This window comes from Lucilia sericata, unplaced genomic scaffold, assembly GCF_015586225.1.
Source record: "Lucilia sericata isolate MDLA Ls3-8-SP2 unplaced genomic scaffold, ASM1558622v1 Contig000157F_arrow, whole genome shotgun sequence".
Classification (NCBI taxonomy): domain Eukaryota; kingdom Metazoa; phylum Arthropoda; class Insecta; order Diptera; family Calliphoridae; genus Lucilia; species Lucilia sericata.
The window spans coordinates 26,062-41,572 of record NW_023994187.1 but is presented as its reverse complement, the minus strand read 5'-3'; the positions used below and the strand labels follow the sequence as shown (position 1 = coordinate 41,572).

Below are 15,511 nucleotides of genomic sequence, written 5' to 3'. Positions count from 1 at the left end.
TTCTCACTTTAAAGTCTTCTCTTTCAAATAGTCCTTTTTCCTTAGCAACTGAAAAAGTATTACCCAACATCTACCAAATGACCATGATTAATAACAACAATGTAATGGAACCTAAACCTGACATTATTAAAACAGCCTTAAGCCAAAGGATTATGAACAAAACACCAACATATCACAACTAAAACCAAGAATTTGTCTACATTTGTCCTTTATTTCAAATGTATATCTAGAATAATGGTCAGCAGGCAGCTAGCATCATCCTCTAATCTGATTTTAATTTTCTTAGGTATGATTATGTCCCATGTAATATTAGCTAAATGTAAATTTATTATCTGGGTCAATCGTTTAAGGGTGACATGTACGAATATTATTAATCTTGTGTGTTTTTTTTTCATAATACTCCTGCTTTTTCCTGGAATCATGTTTGAACATATTTTATTTCATGGTCCCTTTTCCTATTTTTTCCTTTTTCTCTCTTATTGTATGAAAATAAAAATGATTAAATATGAAAAGGGTCATTCAATTGGAAGCCCAGTTAGAGATTAAGATTTAATATTGTATTTCATTTATTTTTAAAACTATAAAAAATTCTAAACAATAATTAATAAATTAATTCATAGAAAAGGAACTGAAATTTATGTTGGTCATATAAAATGTTTAATTCTATCGATAGATTACTAGGAATGGCAAATCCAACATAAGATTAATACTAAAAACAATGTTTCAAAATAAAAATTTACCATCTAGATTAGAGTTGATTGATAACACTATTTTAAAGTAGAGGATTAGTTGAGTTTAGGAAAAATATTTCTATATAAAAGATACGAGGGTAGTGAAGGCAGTAAGCATATGTTATAAGTTTTTAAAAGTAAATTGCAAAAATTTGCAGAGGGATTAACAAAATTTAGGTAATTTTTTCTAAATTCCCTAAATTTAAAAAATAACAATTATTTTTCAAAATTTTTATCAAAAACTGCTAACAATTATATTCAAAGTAAATTTATAGCTGTGTCTATATAGGGGTTCAAGGGCGAAAACAAATCGTTTGTTTTTGAGGTAATTTTATATAAACTATTGTTTTACTATTAGGGTTGCAAATATTTCATTTCTAACTTGTCCTTTCATATATTAGATGTCAAACAATATTTTAAATGTCTGACTGGACAAAGCATACAATGTAATTAATTCCTGAAAGTGAAAGTTATCTATGATTTTTACTGCAAAAAATTAAAAAAAATGGTAACAGAATAAATAACAGTTCCGGGTCTAGTCTATAGACTATTCCACTCTATAGTCTATTCTAATCTTTAGTCTAGTCTAGTATATACTATAGTCTAATCTCTTCTAATCTACAGTATATTCCGTATTTTACTCTACAGTCTAGTCTATTGTCCATTCTAGTATATAGTATATTCTTGTATATAGTCTATTCTAGTCAATAGTTTAGTCTATAGTCTAATCTATATTCTAGTCTATAGTCTAATCTATAGTCTAGTCTATAGTCTAATCTATAGTTTAATCTGTAGTATAGTCTATATTATAGTCTATTGTCTAGTCTATAATATATTTTAGTCCATATTCTAGTCTGCAGTCTAGTCTAGAGTCTAGTCTATAGCCTGGTCTATAGTTTAGTCTATAGCCTAGTCTATAGTCTAGTATCTAATCTATAGCCTAGTCCATAGTATAGTCTATCCTCTAGTCTTTACTTTAGTCTATAGTGTAGTTTAGTGTATAGTCTAGTCTACAGTCTAGTAAATAGTCTATAGTGTTGTCTTTAATTTAGTCTGTAGTCTAGACTAGAGTCAAATCTATAGTCTATTGGCTAGTCTATAATCAAGCATATAGTCTAGTCTATAGTTTATTCTATAGTCTAGTCTTTTCTATAGATTATTATATAGTCTATAATTTATTCTATAGTCTAGTCTGTAGTCCAGACGACGATCTTATCTACAGTCTAGTAAATAGTCTAATCTATAGTCTACTCTGTAGTATTTTCTATAGTCTAGTCTATTTTCCAGTATATAGTCTTTAATCTAGTCTATCGTCACGTCTATAGAAAAGTTAATACTCTAGTCCATAGTCTAGTCAACAGCCTATAGCCTAGTCTATGGTATAGTAAATAGTCTAGTCTATAGTATAGTCTAAAGCCTAGTCTATAGTCTAAAGCCCAGTCTAGTCTAGGATCTAGTCTATAGTCTAGTCTATAGTCTAGTAAAAAGTCTAATATATAGTATAGGCTATAGTATAATCAATAGTCTATAATCTAATCTATATTCTAGTCTATTAGTCTAGTCTATAGTCTAGTCTATAGTCTAGTCTATAGTCTAGTCTATAGTCTAGTCTATAGTCTAGTCTATAGTCTAGTCTAGTAGTAGTCTAGTCTATAGTGTCTATAGTCTAGTCTATAGTCTAGTCTATAGTAGTCTATAGTCTAGTCTATAGTCAGTCTATAGGTCTAGTCTATAGTCTAGTCTATAGTCTAGTCTATAGTCTAGTCTATAGTCTAGTCTATAGTCTAGTTATTAGTCTAGTCTATAGTCTAGTCTATAGTCTAGTCTATAGTCTAGGTCTAGGTCTAGTCTATAGTCTAGTCTATAGTCTAGTCTATAGTCTAGTCTATAGTCTAGTCTATAGTCTCGGTCTATAGTCTAGTCTATAGTCTAGTCTATAGTCTAGTCTATAGTCTAGTCTATAGTCTAGTCTATAGTCTGTCTATAGTCTAGTCTATAGTCTAGTCTATAGTCTAGTCTATAGTCTAGTCTATAGTCTAGTCTATAGTCTAGTCTATAGTCTAGTCTATAGTCTAGTCTATAGTCTAGTCTATAGTCTAGTCTATAGTCTAGTCTATAGTCTAGTCTATAGTCTAGTCTATAGTCTAGTCTATAGTCTAGTCTATAGTCTAGTCTATAGTCTAGTCTATAGTCTAGTCTATAGTCTAGTCTATAGTCTAGTCTATAGTCTAGTCTATAGTCTAGTCTATAGTCTAGTCTATAGTCTAGTCTATAGTCTAGTCTATAGTCTAGTCTATAGTCTAGTCTATAGTCTAGTCTATAGTCTAGTCTATAGTCTAGTCTATAGTCTAGTCTATAGTCTAGTCTATAGTCTAGTCTATAGTCTAGTCTATAGTCTAGTCTATAGTCTAGTCTATAGTCTAGTCTATAGTCTAGTCTATAGTCTAGTCTATAGTCTAGTCTATAGTCTAGTCTATAGTCTAGTCTATAGTCTAGTCTATAGTCTAGTCTATAGTCTAGTCTATAGTCTAGTCTATAGTCTAGTCTATAGTCTAGTCTATAGTCTAGTCTATAGTCTAGTCTATAGTCTAGTCTATAGTCTAGTCTATAGTCTAGTCTATAGTCTAGTCTATGTCTAGTCTATAGTCTAGTCTATAGTCTAGTCTATAGTCTAGTCTATAGTCTAGTCTATAGTCTAGTCTATAGTCTAGCTCTATAGTCTAGTCTATAGTCTAGTCTATAGTCTAGTCTATAGTCTAGTCTATAGTCTAGTCTATAGTCTAGTCTATAGTCTAGTCTATAGTCTAGTCTATAGTCTAGTCTATAGTCTAGTCTATAGTCTAGTCTATAGTCTAGCTATAGTCTAGTCTATAGTCTAGTCTATAGTCTAGTCTATAGTCTAGTCTATAGTCTAGTCTATAGTCTAGTCTATAGTCTAGTCTATAGTCTAGTCTATAGTCTAGTCTATAGTCTAGTCTATAGTCTAGTCTATAGTTATCTATAGTCTAGTCTATGTCTAGTCTATAGTCTAGTCTATAGTCTAGTCTATAGTCTAGTCTATAGTCTAGTCTATAGTCTAGTCTATAGTCTAGTCTATAGTCTAGTCTATAGTCTAGTCTATAGTCTAGTCTATAGTCTAGTAATCTGTAGTATAGTCAATATTATAGTCTATTGTCTAGTCTATAATATAGTTTAACCCATATTCTAGTCTGTGGTCTAGTCTAGAGTCTAGTCTATAGTATAGTCTATACTCTAGTCTATAATCTAGACTTTAGTTTAGCCTGTAGTGTATAGTCTAGTCTACAGTCTAGTAAATAGTCTAGCTTATATTCTAGTCTATATTGTTGTCTTTAGTTTAGTCTTTAGTCTAGACTAGAGTCAAATCTATAGTTTATTGGCTAGTCTATAATCAAGCCTATAGTCTAGTCTATAGTTTATTCTATAGTCTAGTCTTTTCTATATAGTCTAGTCTATAGTCTAGTCTATAGTCTAGTCTATAGTCTAGTCTATAGTCTAGTCTATAGTCTAGTCTATAGTCTAGTCTGTAGTCTAGTCTAGTCTAGTCTATAGTCTAGTCTATAGTCTAGTCTATAGTCTAGTCTATAGTCTAGTCTATAGTCTAGTCTATAGTCTAGTCTATAGTCTGGTCTATAGTCTAGTCTATAGTCTAGTCTATAGTCTAGTCTATAGTCTAATCTATAGTCTATTCTATAGTCTATTCTATAGTCTAGTCTATAGTCTAGTCTATAGTCTAGTCTATAGTCTAGTCTATAGTCTAGTCTATAGTCTAGTCTATAGTCTAGTCTATAGTCTAGTCTATAGTCTAGTCTATAGTCTAGTCTATAGTCTAGTCTATAGTCTAGTCTATAGTCTAGTCTATAGTCTAGTCTATAGTCTAGTCTATAGTCTAGTCTATAGTCTAGTCTATAGTCTAGTCTATAGTCTAGTCTATAGTCTAGTCTATAGTCTAGTCTATAGTCTAGTCTATAGTCTAGTCTGTAGTCCAGTCTATAGTCTAGTCTATAGTCTAGTCTATAGTTTAGTCTATAGTCTAGTACATAGTCTAGTTTATAGTCTAATCTATAGTCTAGTCTACAGTCTATTATACAGTTTAATCTGTAGTATAGTCAATATTATAGTCTATTGTCTAGTCTATAATCTAGTCTTTAGTTTAGTCTGTAGTGTATAGTCTAGTCTACAGCCTAGTAAATAGTCTAGCTTATATTCTAGTCTATATTGTTGTCTTTAGTTTAGTCTTTAGTCTAGATTAGAGTCAAATCTATAGTCTATTGGCTAGTCTATAATCAAGAATATAGTCTAGTCTATAGTTTATTCTGTAGTCTAGTCTATAGTTTATTCTATAGTCTAGTGTTTTCTTTAGATTATTATATAGTCTATAATTTATCCTATAGTCTAGTCGACGATTTTGTCTACAGTCTATAGTCTACTCTGTAGTATTTTCTATAGTCTAGTCTATTTTCCAGTATATAGTCTTTAATCAAGTCTGTCGTTACGTCTATACAAATGCTAAAACATCCATTACTATCTAAAGGAAAAAGCTAAATTCCATTAAGGACTGTTACTGTATATCTAGTTATACAAATAATGATGTAACCAAGAGTGGTTGCAACGTGATGGGTAAATTCATTGATGAGTTGTGTACATACTTATGTATGTTTTCTTAAACACATATGCCGACGGCAGTTTGTAGTTAGTTTAGAAATACCGACGGCAGTGCAGCGCAGAGTAGTTTTCGATATAAACCAGAGGCTAAAGTAGAAGGATCAACGGCGATAGAAATATACCAGTTTAAAACCCCCCCAAAGATAACAGTAGATCAGAAATAATAACACAGTTTTTGTTTTAATTTTTGGTAACATTTTTTGTTGCACATAAATCGAAATTTATGGCATTTAACATGATTTTCATTTTATTTATTTCATTCATTTATTATTATTATGTTTTTCATTATTTTTTCTTTTGTAGTTGTTGTTTGTTTTTTGCATTACAATTTTTTCTTATAATTTGTTGTTTTTTTGTCTTATAATGTTTTAGAGATACATATGCCAAACAATTTGTTGTTTTTGTGGTATTTATTATTATAATAATTATATATAATAATATAATATAATATTTACTATACAATACTTTTGTTTTTGTTGTTGTTGTTGTTTTGTAAGAAAATTTTAGTTGAAAAATAAAAGAATTTATTTAAATTATAACAGATTAAAAAAAAGTTTAAAAAAGAACAGGTGAAATAAATATAGAATTTTTATAAAAATTTTAAATGAGAAATCTTTGGAAAATATTTATTAGAAAATCTTTATAAAGGGTTTTACAGGGTTTTTGAGTTTTGGAAAGGGAGTGGGTATGAGTTTGTTGTTTTTTATTATTATTTTTTATATATAAGAGTTTGGTTTTTTTGTTTTTTTAAATATTATTATAATATTTATTAGTTATTTATAATATTATTTATATTAATAATATATAGTTTTTGTTTTTTAATTATTGTTTAAGTTAAATTAATTACTAAAAAATGAATTATTTTATAACAAATATCACTACCATACGTTTGTTTTTTTTTTATTATTATTTTACTTTTTATAATAATTTTTATAATTTGTATTTCTTCGACTATTTTTGTTGTTGCATGCATAAATATGCTTTAATTTTTTAGATTTTATAAATGTTTTGTTTGTTTAGTAATTTATTTTTTTTTTCTTCTAATATTTTGTTGTTGTTGAAGATATTATTTAAATTTATGCTTAAATATTATTATTTTCTTGCCTTCATTTTGCCATAATTATATTAATTATGTTTAATTTTTGTTTCTATAAGTTATGGTTTTACAAAGTTTTATGTTTTTGTTATATATTTTATTAATTTCATAATAATATTTTTAAGCATATAATTTTGGTTTTTAACGGCTTTTTTTAGTTTTCTAAGAAAATATTTGCATAAAAACAGAAGTTTATTTTTTTATTTAATTAATAATTTCAAATTTATTAAGTCTATTTTTTAAAACAAAACTAAACCAAACATAAAATACTATAAATAAAAACCCCAGCTTTAGCTTAATATTTGGTGGGAGTTACAATATTTTTTTTTAGGAATAAACTGGGAAAATATAAATAAATATTAAATGGTAAAATAATATTATTTCAAATTTATGAAAATCAAAGCGAAATGTTTGGTTTTACAACAATTTTCAAAATTTCTAAAAAATAAATAAATTTAATTAAACTTTAAGGTTAAAAAAAGACAAAATTTCTAGGGGAAATAAAAAGTTTTCTATAGTCTAGTCCATAGTCTAGTCTATAGTGTAGTCTAGTCTATAGTCTAGTCTATAGTCAAGTCTATAGTCTATAGTCTAGTCCATAGTCCAGTCAATAGTCTAATCTATTGTAGAGTCTATTGTCTACTCTATATTCTAGTCTATAGTGTAGTTTATAGCCTAGTCTATAAAGTAGTCTATAGTCTAATCTGTAGTCTAGTCTATAGTCTAGTCTATAGTTTGGTCTATAGTCTAGTCTACAGTCTTGTCTATAGTCTAGTCTATAGTATAGTCCAAAGTCTAGTCTATAATCTAGTCTGTAGTCTAGTCTATAGTCTTATTTATAGTCTAGTCTATAGTCTAGTCTATTGTCTAGTACATAGTCTAGTCGACAGTCTAGTCTATAGCCTAGTCTATAGTCTAGTCTATAGCCTAGTCTATAGTCTAGTCTACAGTCTAGTCTATAGTCTTGTCTATAGTCTAGTCTATAGTCTAGTCTATTGTCTACTCTATAGCGTACTCTATAGTCTAGTCTTTAGTCTAGTCTATAGTCTAGTCTATAGTCTAGTCTATAGTCTAGTCTATAGTCTAGTCTATAGTCTAGTCTATAGTCTAGTCTATAGTCTAGTCTATAGTCTGGTCTATAGTCTAGTCTACAGTCTAGTCTATAGTCTAGTCTATAGTCTAGTCTACAGTCTAGTCTATAGTCTAGTCTATAGTTTAGTCTATAGTCTAGTCTATAATCTAGTCTGTAGTCTATAGTCTTATCTATAGTCTAGTCTATTGCCTAGTATATAGTCTAGCCTAAAGTCTAGTTAATGGTCCAGGCTATAGTGTACATTCTAAGCTATAGTCTAGTTCTTTATTCTAAACTATAATATAATCTATAGTCTAGTTTAGTTTATAGCCCAGTTAATAGCCTAGACTATCTATCCAATCTACAGTCTGTTCCAAACTTTAGTCTAGTCTATAGTCTATTCTACAACACAGTCCATTTACATTCCAGTTTATAATCTAGTTTACAGTCCAATCAATAGACTAGTCATTAGTCTAGTTTACATACTGAACTAAATTCTCTAGTCCATAGTTTAGATAATATTATAGTATATAGTCTATTTTATAGCCTAGAATATAGTCTAATCTACAGTTTAGTCTCAACTGTAGTCTAGTCAATAGTCTAATCTACAATATAGTCAATTTATATTCCAGTCTATAATGTAGTTTACAGTATAGTAAATAGTCCAATCAATAGTTTAGTCTATAGCCTAGTCTGTAGTATAGTTTATAGTCTAGTATACAGTCTAGAGTATAGTCTAGTCTATTGTCTAGTCTTTAGTCTAGTTTATAGGCTAAATTATAATTTAATCTTAGTCGAGTCTTTCTTCTAGCCTATAGTTTAGTCAATAGTCTAGTCTATAGTCTAGTTTACAGCCTAGACTGTATTCTAGACAATACTCTAGTCTATAGCCTAGTTAGTAGCATAGACTATAGTCTAATCTACAGTCTAATTTAAACTGTAATCTAGTCCATAGTCTATTCTTGTATATTTCAGTCTATAATCTAGTTTACAGTCTAGTAAATAGTCCAGTCTACAGTGTAGTCTAGAGGCTAGTCTACGTTCTAGCCTATAGTCTAGTTTATAGTCTAATATATTGTCTAGTTTATAGTCAGTTCTATTGACTAGTGTCCAAGGGAAACGTTTTCTTAATACTGCGTTTAATTCTGATTTTTTTTTAAATTTTTAAAAAAAATTTTTCATAAAATTCAGCAAAAGTTTTCAATAAATAACAATATCAACGAAATTTTTGATAAAATCTTGAATTTACACAAAATTTTGAAACTTTATTAAAAGTATCAAGGAAAATACATAAAAAATTAATATTTTTCTTAATTCCGAAGTTAATTGTGAAATGTTTTAAAAGTTTTTAATCAAATTTATCGCAAATTTCAGCAAAAGTTTTCAATAAACCACAATTTCAATAAAATTATTGTTAAAATTTTGAATTAACACAAAATGTTTAAAGTTTCTTAAACGTTTCAATGAAAATTCTTACTTTATCTGATTATTGAATTTAAATTTGAAGTTTTTCATAAGTTTTTAATCAAATTTTAGCAAAAGTTTTAAATTAACAAAAAATTAATTCAAAAAATTATTCAATTTCCACATAAAAGTGAGAAATTTTCAATTATTTCTGGAACTTTGTCTAAAATTCATTTTAAAACGTTAGTTTTTAACAAACTTTTACATTTCTTTATCATTATTCTTAGAAACTTTTTAAATTTTTAGTTGCAACTTAAAGATTTTCAGTTCAAATTGTTTACACTTTTGAAAATTATTCAATACTTTTGAAAATATTTGAATTTTACGATTTGCATTAAGCCAAAAGAGACTTTTTCTTAATTTTCTTCAATTTCTTAAAACTATTTCCGAAAAATATGATGAAAAATCAAGTATTCAAAACTCCAACGAAGAGTTGAATTTCTTTTGAATGAAATCTTAAAAAGTTTTTTAAAATGTTTTGTTTTGTAACAATATGAACTTTTATTATCTTATATTTTGTGTAAAATTTATTAAAAATTTTACTGTTTTGAAAATATTTTGAAAAAAATGTTGAATTTTTTTAAAAAGAAAACTTAAATTTAAAAAGCTTTAAGAAATTATTCAAAACATTCCAAATTCTTTTCAAAATCAAAACTTTTTAGACAAAAATGAATTGAAAACCTTTTCCTCGGAACTTTCAAATCTATAATTTGAATTTCTTGAAAATTTCTTGAAAATCTTTTGATATTAAAGAATTTTAACTAAATGTTAAGAAATTTTTAAAATTAAAGCAAAATTCTTTACAAAATTGAAAATTTTGAAATTCGAAATCAAACCTGAATAGTTTCATATTAACGATTTGTTATAAAAACAATTTGAAAACGTTTTGCTGATATAATTCAAGCAAAATTGTTAAACCTTTTCCTTGAACCACCTTGCCTGCAATTCAAAAAGCTTTCCCTTAATGTATAAAATCCCCTTAAAAAGTACAAAATTGTTTAAAATTTTTCATTTTCAATTTATTTTATATTTTCCCAGTTTATAGGTAATTTTATTATATTAAATATTTTACAGCCAAAAGCTAAAATATACATTATTACAAACAAAAAAAAACTGCATTTAGTCCAGAAAAAATACATTTTAAAAAAAAAAATTTTATAAAAAAACAAAGTAAAATAAAATTAAAAAAAAAAATTAAAGAAAAAATGCAAATTCAAAATAAAAAACTAAAAAATAAAACCTAAAGAGAGTAATAAAAATTCAAAATAAATAAAATAAAATGCAGTTTTTTTCCAAAATCAACTTAAAACAGAAATTTAAAAAGTTTTTTTAAAGTTTTTTTGTAATTTTTGTTTAATTATTTATGTTTTTAGCATATTTTTTTACAACAATTCTTTGTTTTTTTTTTTTTGTAGTTTAGTATTACATATTATCATAGTAATTAAATTTTGTTATAAATTAAGTTAATTTGTTTATTTATATAACTATTGTATGTATATATTTATATATATATATAGATAGATTCCCTTGTATAATTTTAAATATGTTTAATTTTGTAAGATTTTTAATTATTATTAATAATAATAATATAATAATAATAGATAAATATGCAACTCTCACCAAATTGTTTGCTGGGATGATGTTTAACAACACAAATTTAAAATTGTCGAAAAAAAAACAAAAACAATTAATAATAATAAGGAATTTATAAATAAAAAGCTAAAACCGTTACATTTATTATTGTTTTGTTTCGTTTTTTTACTCTGTTTGCTGTTGTTGTTGCAGTTTGTTTGTTTTTTTTTTTTTTAATTTACATTATTTATGTTGGTTTTTATTTATAGTTTTAATGTTGGTAAAAAGTGTGAGAGAGTAATGTAGTTTTGAGAGTAAAATAGTTTATTTATTATTAGAATTTTTGTTTTTTTTTTAGATTTTTTAGCAGTTAATTTGTTATATTTGAAGCATTACAACAACTCAATTATTAAAAACTTAAATAAAACTAAACAAGTCTCCTGTTTGTTTTTGTTTTGTTTTGCCTCTGCTTTTACTCCTAGAGTTTGTTAAAAGGAGTTGTTTGGTTTTGTTTTTGTTTTATTTCTTTGCTTTTTACTTATTATCCTTGAGTTTTTAGTTTATGTTTTAATCTATGACTATGGCTAGTTAATTAATAATTTTCTTGTTTTTGTTGTTGTTTACTAAGTAAAGCTTTTTAGCAAATGTTCTTTTTCTTTTTTGTATGCTTTTGTTAATACGTATACTCTTTTGTTGTTGTTGTTGTTTTAACCTTTCAAACAAAAAACCCAAACAAAACTCCTTTATCTTCTTACTCTTTGCCTCTTTTCTTCCTCTTGTTTTAATTACCGCTAATTTTTTTGTTAATTTTTTAATTTATTTATTTTTATCACTTCTATGCTGCCGTTTATTTTTTAAATTTCAAAATTTCTTTGGATTTTTTTTTTTAAAGAATTTTTAATAATTTTTTTAGTTTTATCACACATTATAACAGGAAATTTGTTGCAAATGTTGGAATGATGGTGTGGCGGCTACAGCAGCCGCCGCTGCTGTGGCAGCAGTAAATTGTGGAAAACTTTGTTGTAGATTGGCGGCCGCTGCTACGGCAGCAGCACTTGAAGTGGCTGCCGCCAAATAGGGATGCATACGCTGAGATCGTAGATATTGGCGGTATTTGCCACTTATCTTGTCGGGATAGTGTTGTTGGGAGTGATGATGTGCAGCGGCTGCCATGGCGGCGGCCGCATGCTGGTGATGTTGATGATGATGATGATGACTGGTTAGGGAGGCCGCCGCTGCTGCAGCTGCTGCCGCGGCAGCTGAAGCAGTATTTGTGGTAGTGGCTGTTGAGTAATGGCTGGTGGCGGTAGTGTTGTTACGTTGGTTACTGTTATTTGAACTTTGGTTTAGTAGGGGCGTGGCCTCAGGACCAGCCTGATAATTACTAGGAACTGTAGCCATAGGACTGCGATCCATCATAAGACTTGTTATATTGGCTTGGGAATTGCTTAAAGCATTTGCCGCCGAGGTGGCTGCTGTGGCGGCGGAGGTGTTGATGTTATCCGCTTGTTGTCCCGAAGAATTCCACAATAGTTGCTGCTGCTGCTGAGATTTGCTGCCATAGATACCACTGCCGGAGATCATGGCATCTCGTTTGCCCACATTGCCATTTTGAGCCTTTTGGTTGCTGTTGCTGCTGCTATAGGCCGCTGCTGGTGTCATGGCAGTACGGCTGGCAATAGCAGCTGCTGCCAAATGATCCCATTGCTGTGATTGCTGCTGCTGTTGTTGTTGTACTAAAAGGTGACTTTGGCTTGTTCTTTGTGGGTTTTGTTGTTGTTGTTGTTGTGAGGAGGATCTTTGGTTAGACCTTAAATAAGTGGAGGAGGAGGCATTATTCGAGGAGGAGGAGGAGTTGCTGGTGTTGGCGGTTTGTTGCTGTTGTTGCATATGATGCTGTACCGGATAGTGGGCCTGCTGAGACATTTGTGACATTTGCTGCGACTGTTGCTGCTGTTGTTGGTGATTATGCCTGAGTTGTTGCTGCTGCAAGTGTTGCTGATATTGTTGGGCAGCCACCACAGCCTGTCTTTGCTGCTGCTGGTGATGTTGCTGCTGTTGTTGTTGCTGCTGCTGTTGTTGTTGTTGTTGTTGCTGCTGTTGTTGTATAACCTGAGTTTGGCGGCTTCTTCTAGAGGAAGAGGCCACATTTTGTGGTGTGTTTGTGAGTGTTTGCGTACCGGCCAAAGCTGCGGTATTACGGGCAGCCGCCGCCGTAGGCATGTTATTGACAAAGGGACTGCGTCTTTGGGATTCCATTTTGCGGAAATAGCAAGGATGTATCATAAGCAAAGGCTCAACCCTTTGTCCAGCTGGTGGCTTAGGCTGATTGGGCAATTCATATTCCACACTACAGTCTACATGCAGGGGTATGGAATAGTCTTTGGCCGTCGTTGTTTGAGCAACGGCATTATTGAGTTGTTGTGAGGCGGGTGTTAAAGCTGTTACAGAGGCATTTTGGTTACGTTGTTGTTGGCTGGCCGTTGAAACGGCTGCTGTATTTGAAGAGGTGTTGGTGGAGTTGGTGACGGCAGCTGTAGACGAATTAAGCAAAGCGGCGGCGGCGGCCACTGCTGAGCTATTGGAGCTCAGTGAATTTTGATTAGCCGACGCCGCCAATGATGACATTCTACTGCTAGTTTGTTGCTGTTGATGTGTGCTGTGGTGATAGGCATGTTGTTGCTGATGATGCTGCTGCTGCTGCTGTTGTTGCTGCTGGTGATAAAGCTGTTGTTGTTGCTGCTGCTGTTGGTGATGTTGCATGAGTGCTGCTGATTGTGTTTGAGCCAGAGTATGAGTGGCCAAGGAAGCCATATCATAGTTGGCATAACAAGCAGCCATAGTCATGTTGTTGTTTTAGTTGTTTTTAAACTTTTTATATTTTGATTTAAGTAGAAAAAAGGATAAAAATCCTTTTTTTCTTTAAATAAGTTTAAGTTTAAGGGTTTTGCGTTTAAAGCACTAGCACTTAGTTAATTTTGCTAAAACAAACACATTTTTTTAAGCAAATTTTGAATTTTATCTAGCTTTATTTAGATAATTTAAATATTTTGAGGTTAGGTTTTAATATTTAGCTTTTTTTGAGGTTATTTTAAGATTTTTGTTATGATTTGTTGGTTTATGTTTTCTTAATAATTGGCACTGGTAATCCAAGCTTGTTTTGTTTTGTATTATTTAAATTAAAAATATATATAATATAGGTAATCCACAGGGCTATTATATATATTTTTTTCTATTTGTATTATAATGAAATTTTATTAAATTTCTTGTATGGTTTTTGTTTAAACTATTTAGCAGGAACCTTAATCCATAAAAAATATTTGTTTTTTATTAAATTATTTAGCAGGTATTTTAGTTATTATTCTTTTTCTTAAATCTTTTTTTAATTAATTTTTATAAATAATTTTTTGTTTTTTTTAAAGACCCGTATATTACTATTTTAGCGTTTTTTTCTTTAAATTTTAATATGTAGTTAATTAAATAGTTTTAATCAGTCTTTATTAGGTTTTCTGTTATAAAAATTTTCTTGGTTTTTTCTTAAATTTTCAATTTAATTTTTTTTTTTTTGTTGTATTCAGTCTTTGATTAATTTTTTTTCTTTTAATGAAAATTTCTTTTGCTGCTTTTAAAACGACCAACAACGACCGACGAAAGAAGTTTATTTTTTCAAATATTTGGCGTTTTCTTTTGTTCAGTAATAATAATAATAATAACGGTAATTATTTTTGTTTTTATTGTCCGTCCGCATAGCACGAGCAGCTTAAACGTTATGCGAATGAATGTGTGAGCAGTAACGTACGAATTCTTTTGATAGTGAAGAATGCGTTACGTTGTAAACGTTTAACATAAAATTGCGTTATGATTACGTTAAATGAGTGAGTTTGTTTATTTTCTTATTTGCTTTAGAAATTACTCAATTTGTAGTTTGAGTGAAAACTGTGACACTCTTTTACTCTTTATTTAAATGAGTGTTTTATAGCGAATACTCTCTCTCTCTCTTTTTTGGGAATTTTTCTTATATGAGAGTTTTTAATTCTTCACTCAATTTGTTTAGTTTTCTTGCTTTCTTACACGTTTTTCTTTAATTTTCTTTATCATTCCGTTAATTTTTCACTTTATTTTAAGACTCTTTTTAAGGTCTTGTCTTCTTTAAGCATTCTTTCTTTAATTAAATATCACAATAAAATTTCTTGAAAGTTGTTTGTAAAAAATTAAATTTTTGTTTACATTAAGCTGAGCTCTTTTTATTTTAACACGTTAGTATTTGTTTAAATAATTAGTTCATTTTATTTCATATAATTAAATTTTTCTCTTTGCTTGTTTATCACGCGTTCTAATAAATGTAAAAAGCGTCTTTACCATACGAGCTCTCTCAACCGACTGAATTGCTTGGTCTTACAATTTGCCGCATATGAATTTTTGTATATTTTTTTATTATTTCATTCCCCTAATATTCTGCTTTACCTGTTTTTTTTTTCCTCTTAAAAATTAACAGCATGTTTTTCCTAAACACACACGAACTCACTCTCTCTCTATATATATCACTCATTTAGCATAAAAACTCAACATATGTTTTGTTTTTCAAATTATACCTAGAATTTTGAGTTGTAATTTAAAAACAGCTGTTACTTAAACATAACCTTGCCAAACTATTACTCTCACTCTTCTTAGTTAAATGCAAAAAAACAATAACAATTTACTAAAGCATTTTCTCCTAAACTCATTTAGATTTTTCAACAACCAATTACAAAATATTACAATTTAATATGTTCTCTCTCTCTGCCTACTAAATACAACTCTCTTTAAATAATTTTATTTAATTGAGTTAGTTTTTTGTTAATTACTTAACTTACTCTCTTTTACTCTTTTTGTATTACTTTGTTGTTATTTCTC

General features: G+C 29.0%; 1 protein-coding gene across 1 annotated transcript; it reads right to left on the bottom strand.

Annotated features, from left to right (window-relative positions):
• Window positions 1-10,828: 10,828 nt before the first annotated feature.
• Window positions 10,829-15,014, bottom strand: LOC119601327 (centrosomal and chromosomal factor). The gene has a single exon (XM_037952172.1). The coding sequence runs from the start codon at window positions 13,463-13,465 to the stop codon at window positions 11,537-11,539; it is 1,929 nt and encodes a 642-aa protein (XP_037808100.1). The 5' UTR covers window positions 13,466-15,014; the 3' UTR covers window positions 10,829-11,536.
• Window positions 15,015-15,511: the final 497 nt, after the last annotated feature.

Bases quoted from the DNA above. Each gene is read 5' to 3' on its own strand.
- LOC119601327 (XM_037952172.1), bottom strand. From the start codon at position 13,465: ATGACTATGGCTGCTTGTTATGCCAACTATGATATGGCTTCCTTGGCC.